General features: G+C 41.1%; 1 protein-coding gene across 2 annotated transcripts in view; it reads right to left on the reverse strand.

Moving 5' to 3' along the window:
• The window catches only part of SEC23B (SEC23 homolog B, COPII coat complex component), a 42418-nt gene that overhangs the window by 19242 nt on the left and 11059 nt on the right, over positions 1-12117 (reverse strand). For both annotated transcript variants that reach the window (XM_064275739.1, XM_064275737.1), the window contains exons 4-11: positions 11580-11666; positions 9721-9957; positions 9525-9610; positions 8463-8607; positions 7895-8053; positions 7424-7539; positions 3437-3560; positions 1355-1435 (exon numbers count right to left, since the gene is read on the reverse strand). In XM_064275739.1, the coding sequence (XP_064131809.1) occupies positions 1355-1435; positions 3437-3560; positions 7424-7539; positions 7895-8053; positions 8463-8607; positions 9525-9610; positions 9721-9957; positions 11580-11666 (1035 nt within the window). The remainder of the gene's footprint in view (positions 1-1354; positions 1436-3436; positions 3561-7423; positions 7540-7894; positions 8054-8462; positions 8608-9524; positions 9611-9720; positions 9958-11579; positions 11667-12117) is intronic.

The raw sequence follows: 12117 nt of genomic DNA on the forward strand, positions 1-12117 counted from the left end.
CCTTCCAAAGCTGTACCATGAAACAGGGGTGCAAGCCCTTAAAACTCTGGGTAACGATGAGTGACTCAGATGAGCCCTGGGGCAGAAACTTGCCTTAGCAAGAAGACTACAATTATGTTGTCTCAAATCGCCTTGCCTCACCTCTGCCAATCTCTACAAAAGTTTGCTTCTAAGTAGTAACTAAGTGAATGTTTACTGCAGATTAAAAAGATGGGAGCCTGAAAGTTGGCAAGGACTGTGGGCTCCAACTGTGTTAGGCACCATTCTTAGTGCTTCACCTGGATTAACCCATTTAATCTTCCTAACAATGCTATAAGGTAGGTACATTAATGTCCCCCTTTGCCAGATAAGCCACACTGGGTGGCGCAAGTGTTTAATGCCCTCAGCTGCTAACCAAAAGGCAGGAGCTTTGAGTCCACCCAGAAGCACCCTGGAAGAAAGGCCTGTCGATCTAATTCTGAAAAATCAGCCACTGAAAAACCACGGCGCACAGCTCTACTCTGACACACGTGGAGCCGCCATGAGTCGGAACAGGCTCGAAGGCAACTGGTTTTTGTCTATTTTATCTGTTTGTTTATTTTTGCCAGCTAAAGAAATTGAATCATGGAGCAATTAAATACTTTGTCAGGGGCAAAAAGCCAGCAGCTAGCAAATGGTAGAGCTCAGAGCGGAACCCCAGCATGGCTCCACAGTCTACGCTCTTCACCTCTATTCATATGCTGACTCTCACTGATGAGGACAAGGAGGAAGGAACATGACCATGGCAACCCCAGCCTGGAGCTGCCTCACTGGGTCAAACGGCTTGCCTATTGGCAGCTGAAGTATAATCAGAGAAAGTGGGCCACCTCAGCCCCAAGTGATAACAAAACTATGTTCGCATATGCTCAAAATTTGTTACTCAAATAACATTAGGTAGTCTCACTCACATAAGGCTCGTTATTAGACGTGATGATAAGAAAGACGGTATCACCTCTAAAGATGATAGGCACATAGGTTTATTCCCTAAAGTATTTTGCTGATGAAATGCCTTGTGGCTCTTTGGCACAGTGACCCCAAGATGGATGGTGTAGTCAGGGGGACTTGGGCTCTAGGTCCTCCATGTCAACTCTGATCCTGAACAAGACAGCTAACCTCTCTGAGCCTCAGTTTCCCACTCTCTGACCTTGTAGATAGATGGAGAGACAGAAAGAAATGTATTCCGTTTCAGAGTCATGGTCTTCAGTAAGAATTAACCATCCACCCCTCACACAGATACACGCAAACAGGTAACACAATGCAAGATCATCGTGCTCCGACACGTCTAACGGACTAGATCCCGGAGCACAGCTGATGATGCTGACGTAGTTCTCCTTACGTTTTCTGAGACACACGGTCCTTTCACATTCAGAGATACGCATGGACCAATGGCTCCTGCGATCTTCAGTTCCCGAGAGGTCTAAAACAAAATTACCTGAGTATAAGGTTAAAATATTACTGAGCACCTCCCTGCTCTCATGATAAAAACAAAGACAAACAAACAAAAAAAACAGTGCCCTCATGATAGCCACAACTAAAGCTTAGAGGAAAAATACAGCAGTGTTATCGTTCCACCAAGAGAAAATCCCACATGGGTTATGGGGTACAAGCTTCTCCAGGGCCACTGTGAACCAATAACAATTTTAATAAAATCCTGCTTTATTAACTATATTATCTTTGTTCTAAAGACGACACAGTATTTCTAACTTTCTCAACTTTGAAATTATTATATACATAGGAGATAACAATTATACCGATACTACATTCTTTTCCAATCCCACATACATATCCATAATTATTCACATATTACTAAACAGTGAACGGAGCCCTAGTGGTGCAGCGGTTAAGAGTTATAGCTGCTAACCACACAGTGGGCAGTTCGAATCCATCAGCCCCTCCTTGGAAACCGGATGGGGCAGTTCTACTCTGTCTTATACGGTCACTATGAGTTGGAATTTACTTGACGGCAATGGGTTTGGTTTTTAATTAGTGAACACACTGTTTTGTTTTGCTTTAAAAATACTTAATTCATGAACTCCAATGTATTAACAAGGATAAATTTTAAGATTTCGACAAAGTCCATTCCTGTTCATCTCTTTAGAACAAATCTCAAACATTTGAGAATGTTATTTGAAGTTTGTAACACTAGATGGTTTTAACACTAGAACCTAGATGATTTAATGATTATCTGAAAATAATAATTGCAACCATATTTTCTAACAGCTCCTTTTAACGTTTTCTCAATGACTTACAATTAAGTGTATAAGGCTATCAGTCCCTACATGAAAAAAAAAAAGGATAAACCTCAAAGTGCTGTACTAGTTTAGTGTGCTCTATCAAAAAAAGGATAAACCTCAAAGTGCTGTGCTAGTTTAGAGGGCTCTGGCTATGCTTCAGACATGCACTAAATACATACTATGGTTCTCTCAATGTGACCACCCTCACCTATGGCTGGGTGAGTGTTTATGACTGTGTGGCTGCCTGTCCTCAGGCCACAACGCTGTTCCTGTCATCCCACATCACCTCTTCTCATGCCTGCTGCCTAGAGCAGGGCAGAGTAAAAGCCGGCAGGGGGACTAGACAACGCTTTGTTTATAACATTAATAAATACACATACGTTCCTTGAGAAGCAAAAGGATAAAATTAATACACTTTGTGACAGTTATTTTGTTGGGCTCTTTATTTATTTATTCGGTGAAAGAATACTCAAAGACACACCATTTCAACAATTTCTACACATACAATTTGGTGACACTGGTTACATTCTTCCAGTTGTGCTACCGTTCTCACTATTCTTGTCCACATTATTCCATCACCATTAACCTAAACTTACTGCCCGTAAGCTTCCCATCCCACCTTTCGTGTACCTGCTGTCAATTTGATCTTACATAGGTAATTCCTTAAAAGAGCACAATGCTGAAAGCAGATGTACTTTACTAATTAAACTATTTTTTGGTTCAAAGAAGAATTCAGGGAATAGTTTTGGTTTAAAGTTTAAAGATTACCTCATGGCAATAGTTTCAGAGGCTCATCCAGCCTCAATGGCTCCAGAAAGTCTGGATTTCACTGAGAACTTTAAATCCTTTCCATCAGGATTCTTCTATAGAATCTTGGATCAAAACACTCGTTAATGGTAGCCGGGCCCCTGTCAGTTCTTGTGGTCTCATGGCAGAGGAGGCAGTTGTTTGCGAAGGCAATCAGACACATATTTGATTTTCTCCTCCAGTTCCTGACTCTCCTGTTGCTTCAGGTGAATAGAGACCAATTTTCATTGGCCATCTGCTAACTTTTAAGACCTAGTTGGGCTCTTTTTACTTTACCTCTAGATTCTAGTGCCAAACAGATTGAGGTTGCCAAGAGCATGACTACTAAATAAGTCAGAACACTATTCTTCCCTTAAAGCTTTTAAAATCCATTATACCTTTACTTCCAAGGTAGCACCAAATGCCATTCGGAAATTTCCATTAAAATCTTTACTAAATATTCTTTGGAATGTCTGCTTGAAGAGAGAAGTGTTGAACGAATCTCCCATCACCATGTGACCTCTAGAAGAGAAAAAAGAAAGCAAAACTTTAGAACGATTGAAAACCATTCAGATGCTCCCTAATATTCACAAATAATAATTTGAAGAAGAAGAAAAACAAAAAGAAACCATGCTCATCAAAGTGTTACTACCTTAAATGGTAAACAGCAACTGCAATTAATACTTAGGAATGAAAATAGAATCTCAATCTGCTTCCATAAAGATGGAAACCCTGGTGGCGCGAGAGTTAAGAGCTATGGCTGCTAACCAAAAGGTCAGGAGTTTGAATCCACCAGGAGTTCCTTGGAAACCTTATGAAGCAGGTCTACTCTGTCCTGTAGGGTAGCTATGAACCGGAATTAACTCAAAGGCAATGGGTTTTTTTTTTTGTTTTTCCATAAAGGTTACAGTCTTGGAAACCCTATAGTTCCACTCTGTCCTATAGGGTCACCATGAGTCAGAACTGACTTGACAGCACACAATACATATACACATACAAAAACAAAATGAGCACACATAAAAACTTACGAAACCCAAATAGGGTCTGGAGTATAGTTAATTGTGCTGTGCCAATGTCAATTTCTTGGTTTTGGTACATCAGTATTTATATATGATGCTACTGTTGGGAGAAGCTAGGTACCCTTCTCTGTACTGCTTTTGCAACTTCCTATGAATCTGTAATTATTTCAAAGTAAAAAGTTAAATAACAAAAAAGCCTTCAACAAACTAAACCCAATGGGCTATCTACTGAGAAAATATCTCTCCAATTCTTTTTACACTTCGTTGGTATGGGAAATTACTCAGGCCTTTAGGAAATCCTTTTCAGGTTAATTCACTGTCTTAAAACATTTAATCCTTGACTTTACATGAATTATTTCTTCTAGTTTATGAATGCTGATATTCATCACTTATTGAAGTTAGAGAAAATTATTCTTCATGAGTTCTGCATTTCATATATTTGGGCAGAGAAACATAATTTGATGCAAGAAATGTATCAAATAATCTTAGCCAAAACATGTTAAATCCAACAGTCATTCATAAAATAAGATCTCAGAATTTGGAAAGAACACAAGAATGACTACCTGGTCCAGCTATCTCAGAACGTCTGAGCCTCCTATAGCAGAGACAGCTGGACAACCCCAAATATTCACCCTCCCGCCCTTCCCTAGTAATGGAATCCATGGTTGTCTGGAACAAACACTGTATTTCCCAGCTTGCCTTGCATTAGTCATGTGACTGAGTTCTGGCCTGTTGAAAGTGATTTGTTAGAAGTGTGCTTAAGGGAAGTGGCATGGACTCTTTCACCTTCCTGCTGCAATAACAGGCTGGGTGTGCATCAGGGTTATATCCTTTCAACAAACTTATTCAATCTGTATGCTGAGCAAATAATCCAAGAAGCCAGGCTTTATGAAGAATAACAGGACGTCAGGATCAGAAAAAAGCAGAGGAAGCCTAATTAACAACCTGCAATATACAGATGACACAATCTTGCTTGCTGACAGCAAAGAGAACTTGAAACACTTACTGATGATCAAAGACCACAGCCTTTAATATGGATTACACCTCAACATAAAAAAACAAAAATCCTCACAACTGGACCAATGAGCAACATCTTGATAAATGGAGAAAAGATTGAGGTTGTCAAGGATTTCATTTTACTTGATCATCAATCGATGTCCATGGAAGCAGCAGTCAAGAAATTAAACAACACATCGTATTGGGCAAAGTTGCTGCAAAAGACTTCTTTAAAGCGTTCAAAAGCAATGATGTCACTTTGATGATTAAGGTGTATCTTTCATTGTCCAAAGCTGGACAACAAAAAAGGAAGACTGAAGAACTGGCACATTTGAATTATGGTGTTGAAGAATACTGAATATACCATGGACTGCCAGAAGAATGAACAAATCTGTCTTCGAAGAAGTACAGCCAGAATGGTCCTTAGGAGCAAGTATGGGAAGACTTAGTCTCACTTACTCTGGACATGCTATTAGGAGGGAACAATCCCTGGAGAGGGACATGATGCTTGGTAAAGCAGATGGTCAGCAAAAAAGAGGAAGACCTTCAACAAGATGGACTGACACAGTGGCTGCAACAATGTCTTTATACTGAAATTCTGTTTCCCAGTAGTTTCTTCCCGCTGGTTCTCGTTGTTTTTGTCACATTCAGAACCAATGGGATTCCTCCTCCACCGAACAGTCTTTCAACTGTTGAATACAGCCATCATGACCCATCCGTCTTCAGCTTTATCTTTTCTAGTTACTCCTCCATGTGACAGTTTCAAGTACTCCCCACCACTCTCACTATTCCCCTTTGAACATCTCCAATTCATCTATAAAAACCAAACCCAGAGCTGTGGAGTCGATTACGACTCATAGCGACCCTATAGGACAGAGGAGAACTGCCCCACAGAGTTTCCAAGGAGCGCCTGGCGGATTCGAACTGCCCACCCTTTGGTTAGCAGCTGTAGCACTTAACCACTACGCCACCAGGGTTTCCAATTCATCTATGCACCCCCTTTTAAATGGCAATACTCAGAACAAAAGACAATATAATCTGGATATGGCATAGCTAGCACCAAGGAGACTAAATCTACCGTCTTCCTTGAAGATAACATACCTCTAGAAACCTAGCTGTTGCTGGACCATCCCAATCTGGTGCTCACCTTGAGTGATCAACGAAACCTGTGAGTCTTTTTTATTTATTTTTAATGGCAGTACTTCATTACTAACACATTTTCCTGATACTGTATTTGTGCAACTGCTGATTTGACTTAAGCTCTAAGTCTTCTGGAGTCACAGACCTGAGAATCTGATAAAAGCAATAGCCCCTCTACACGGAAAAAGTACACACACATAAAAAATCTGCCATACACTCTCATAACCTGGGGAACTTGTTCAAATGCAGGTTCTGATGGAGGTCAAGGGTGAAGCCCAAAATGCTGCATTTCTACAAGCTCCAAGGTGAGGCTGATGCCATGAGTTCCTGGCTACACTGTGAGTACCAAGGATATACACCAGTGGTCCTCACACTTTGCTCTACATTAGAACCCTAGGGGGGATGTGTAAAAAATCCCAATGCCTAGGCCACACTTCATGCTAATTAAATCTGAATCTCTGCGGACAAGCACCCAAAGCGGGAGCAGTTTCGCAGTTCCCTAGGTGATTCTCGGCTGTAGCCAGGCTTGAGGGCCAGAGCTCCACATCTGTGCATGTCACAAGTCAGCGTGCACCAGAATCTCTTGAAGAGCTTGCTAAAACAGACTACTGGGCGTCTCCCCAGAGTTTCTGATTCAGGAAGTCTGGGGTGAAGCCCGAGAATGAGCGTTTCTAGTAAGTTCCCAGGAGAGCCTGATGCTGCTGGTCCAGGCACCATACGCTTTGAGAACCACTGTTCTCCACTCTGATCTCTGAACACAACACTGGCTTAGGCCCTGAGTCAGTGCACCTTCCAATGCTGAGTGTACCTTCTAGGCTGAAACCACATTCAGGATTAGTCACCAGGTGTGTTCACCGAGCCAGGTGAAGTTTCTCCTCATTGCTCTGGCACCCAGACCCTATTTCTCCCCATTCTCACAAGGAAATGCCTTGCTGAGCCCAGATACCCCCACACTTTCTTTCTTTTCTGCCCTGGTCTCTGTGCAAGCCTAGCAATCTAAGGAAGAAATGAAGTTACTCTGATACGACCTGTTCTTGGTGAACCCTTGGGACCTCCTGCTAATCACTACTTCTTCCTCCAAGGGGCTCAAACATAATCCCCAGCCACTGAAACCACAGCCCAGAGTACCTGAAAGCTTATCTAAGTCTGCCTCACCCGCTGCAATGGCTCCACCACTTATTTCTCTTTCCTTGAAGTAAGAAAAGAGACACGTGCTTGCTGTCAACATACCCGGTAAGATTTGTGCAACTCTTCATCTCCAGAAGTCCAGATTGATCAAGGGCACAAGCATAAATATCAATGCAGTGACCATTTGCGGCAGTTCGATTAGCAAGCATCTCATAATGCTGTGAAGAAGAAATGAAAACTGTATGAAAACAGTAACACTGTTCACTAGATATGCCTTAACATCCCAAATGAGTGTACTTAAAAAGTAGGAATATGCAAATCATTTTTCTTAAAGCATCCAAAAAAAAAAAAAGTTTTCAATCTTCAAACACTTTTAGTAGTTTTAACGCCACTCACTCTAATGTCTGAGAGTAGGGACAGTCATTTAACAGCAGCCAGGATCTGGGAGACCATCTCAGTAAGAGCATCTTGCTGACCATGAAGTATGGCCTCAGGAAGTCGCCTGTGTCACTCCAGAGCTGCCTAAGCCTGGCAGTGGGTCACCATAATTACAGTCTCTCCAAGAATACCTACCTTGGTTGCCTTTTTCATGAAACGTGCATTATCTTTCTCAATATCATGCCAGGAACGGATAGGAGTCTTTAATTCATCTCCAACTACCATGCCAGGCCCTTGGGTGGGGGGACCTCCAGTGAACAACATGATCCTGGCTCCTGTGTTTGGAAAAGTGCCCTAAAACCACAAATGGCATCATTTTAGAAGTATACAGTCCCACTCCAGGTATGGTTTCAGTTTCCCTAAAGAAATTCTACAAAGATTAGTTTTCTCAGCTGCTCTTCTAATACTGGTAATACCACAAAAGCGGTGTTTATCTTCTTCCTGATTGTTTTATTCACTTCTATCAACTTACTGTCAACACTTCCCATTACCCTAAATTCCCTTGTTTCTCATGAAAACTTCTGGTATTTTCAAAACGTTGAGGGATTCCTTCAGCGTAGATAATAATAATGAAGCACTCTCTGATAAATTAACCAACAGTCAACTGACTTAAGTCACAAATGATTTTCAAAAAAGCCAACAAGTACAATTTCTGATAGCCAAGTTTGCGTGATGTGAGAAGTCCCAGTAAATTCTGAGTTACCTCCAATAAGCCAACAGCAATGGACAAAGCAACACCAGTGGATCGCAAAGGTCTTTTCCCCTGGGTTTCTGGCCACGGGTCCCTTTGCAGCTCCCCAAGAAGATCAGTGAGGTTCATGTCAATCTTGTGAACGGGTTGTAGAAATCTGCGTAATTTTCAGTGGACACATAAGTACAGTTTAATAAAGAACTCTGATCTTCAACCCTAGGTGACAGTTCTTCAAAATAATTATTCAGAATAGACAAAAAATTGTAGGTTTTTTCCATCAAAGTTAATCTCAAACTACAAACACAAAATAATTCAAAGCAATTTTATTGAGATCTAAATTAAAAAGTCTAATCCTTAGCAATTTATATAGAGAGGATATAAGACAATCAAATTGCAGTGAAGCAAATCAGTTTAATTTTAATCAGCAAGGAGTCTGAGGACAAGCCTAATGTGAATTCAACCACATGTGGTTCATCTATAGGGACACTCTCCATCGTTCCAAAGTTTCAGTTTGTGTTTCTCTTCAGCCTTAGGAGAAAGACTGTGGTTTCTTACCAGAATAAAGGGCTGTCTCCAGAATGTTCGGCAATGCACTTTACTGTGTTTACTGGCTCTCAACCCCGCCCAGGGCAGCCCCAGGCACCCAACAGACTGGGTAAAATGAATGTCTGGCCTCAGGTTTCTTGGAGGGCAACCCAAGAAGAGTTTTAATTTTCCCAGTTTTACTTAAGGATCAAAATGGACAACAGCTATGTGTCCAAGAGGAGAGGAATGACTAAATACAGTGGTCTCAAACAACACTACCAGGAAAAATATTCTGGGCAAATCTCAAATACATATCTATGTGTGTGTGTGTGTGTGTGTGTGTGTGTGTGTGTGTAATTAGTTATAAATTATACATATGTACTGATTTGTTATGTACGTTATAAGGCAGTAAATATTGGTTAGACTGAAGCATTTATTTTTATCTCTAAAAATAAGAAAATAAAACTTCTGATGTTTTTCTTCTCTCACTCCATGGACTGTCCTGCATGCCCCGTATGGTATGTGTAATACAGTAATGTCAAACCTCACCTGCTTGAAACAAAAGCGTGTTCCTGTGGCTGAGCAGGTCTTGCTTGCTGCATGGGTGCAGCTGGCTTGGTAAGGCCCAGCATATCCTAGAAAACCAAAAAGACTCATTTCCCATAATGCTAAAAGTAAAAGCAAGGGACTAATTAATTTTTAAGAAATGCCCATATTCCTGTTTGTTTACAAGCAAGGCACAAACCTGTATTTGCTTTGCGGTTAAATCCTTCGTTCCTCGGAAGACATAACTTTTGGAGATTCCTTCGCAGCTGAGTTCGTGAACCTGCACCATTCTCCCAAACGTGATCAGACCCACCAAAGCGTCTGGAGGGAGGAGACTCAGGGACATCTGCAGGGATTCTTTGAGGGCTTGAAGGTCATCTTCCTCCAGGCACGTGTCAACCACATAGAGGAAGATCAGAGGGGACTGAGCACCTCGCTTCATGCAAAGAAAAACATCATTTAATGATCAGTTCACAAATGGATACAACCAGCTCTTTTTCAAACAAATCTGGTATGGAAATGGCCAGTTTTCATCTGTCTTTATCAGAGTAAAGCCTCCAAGAATGGAACAAGGACACCTACACAAACCTCTACTGACCTTTTCAAACAACCTAAAAAACATCAAACCTATTGCAGTCAAGTTGATTCTGACTCACAGCGGCCCTACAGGACACAGACCACCAGGGCTCAGGTTCTATTAAAACAAACTAAATATAAAAGCTATAGGTCTGTATCCAACAATTTACTCAACATTTCTGAATGCTTACTATGTGCCAGGCATTGTTCCAGGTCCTTGGATGCATCAGTCAACAGAAGGAACAGAGATCCCTGCCTGTCTCAAGGGGCTAACTGTCTGGATTGGGGAGAGAATTGACAGAAAATAAACATAACAAATAAGTAAATTATATAATATCTTAGAAGGTGCAAGTGCCATTTAAAAACAAGGACAACAGAGTAAGCGGGATTACAAACACCAGTAGTGGAGGTAGGGGCAGGCTCCAGATATTAGAGAGGTCCAGGCAGCCTCCCTGAGAAAGTACCACCTAAGCAAAAATCACAAGGAGGGGAGGGAAGGACCCAGGCAGATACACGGGAGAAAAGAAGGCCAGCCTGAGGAAGAAGCCTGAGCGAAGGGCCTAAGACGGTGAGGTCACAGTGTTAACGCAGGCTTGGCTCACACAGGGCTCTGAAGGCTGTTTTACCCTTAGTGACAGGGAAGCCATTTTCACCACTGGGGTTTTCTGAACAGAGAAGTAACACGATACATATCTTCGGGGAATTACTGTGGTTGCTGGGTGAAGAATAAAATATAAGGAAGGGGGCAAGTGTAAAACCAGTAAGACCAGTTAGGAGACTGCCAAAGAAATACAATGAGAAAGAGAGAGAGACAGAGAGAGACAGAGAGACAGAGACAGAGAGAGATAGAGACAGAGAGACTGAGACAGAAAGAGACAGAGAGACAGAGACAGACACAGAGGGAGACAGAGAGACAGAGAGAGGGCTAGGTTCTGGACAAATTTTGAATACAGAGCCAATGAGATTTCCTAATAGCTTAGATATGGGATGTGAGAGAAAGAGAGAGGTTAAAGGTGAGCCTAAGGTTTTTAAGCTGAACAACTAGGTGAATGAAGTACCATCAACTGAGATGGAAAAGGCTGTGGGAGGAACAGGTTTTTAATTTAATCAGTTTCACTTTTTTTTTGTAACCTTTTATCGGAACCTGAAAACAAAGCCAGTAAGTACACACGTACCATAACCTCCTAACCTAACGTTTAGGAAACTGCTGCCTCACAGATTTATATTCCTCTTCCCTTGTCATTCAGTTATCATTATTCGGTGTCATCCAGTCTGTTCTGACTCACAGCAACCCTATGTACAACGGAACAGAGTACTGCCCAGTCCTACATCATCCTCACAATTGTTGCTATCTTTGAGTATATTGTTGCAGCCACTGTGTCAATCCAGCTCAATGAGTTAAGAACATGACAGACAAAGGATTAAGGGAAACTCAGTATTTTATTTAACCCTGTTTGTTTAATTCACAGACACAAAAGTTACCTGTATCACATATTCAATTGTAGAAAATTGAGGCATCAATTCAGCAGGTTGATTGACCTCAGATATGCCTGTATAAGCTGGAGGAAACTGAAGAGAAGACACAAACAACACAATGTTTTATTAGGGCTGAATAAAATACTGTTTTATTTTCCATTTATAAAAATGTTTAACAAACACTTATGAATTCTAGAAGCACAAACTGTAAAATGTTACTGAGACACAAAAATCATTTACTACGTGTTTAATGTAGAAAAATTGGCAAATATAGGAAAATATGAGGAAAGAAAAAACACACACAACAAAACCCCATAATGACATTACCTAGAAGCAATGACTGTCAATATTTCCTTCTAGAATATTTCTGTCTACTTAAGTACAGTTGAGATCATGCTGTACTTGGAATTTAGCAACCTGGTTTTTTGCACTTAACATAATGGCATAGGCATTTTCTACTGTTTCAAAAACTCTCCACAAACATTTTAAATCCATAGCTTGTGGGCTGGTTTTAATCATAATGTACAGCTTGAGATTAAAAAAA

The sequence above is a fragment of the Loxodonta africana genome, chromosome 24, assembly GCF_030014295.1.
Source record: "Loxodonta africana isolate mLoxAfr1 chromosome 24, mLoxAfr1.hap2, whole genome shotgun sequence".
NCBI classification, from domain to species: Eukaryota; Metazoa; Chordata; class Mammalia; order Proboscidea; family Elephantidae; genus Loxodonta; species Loxodonta africana.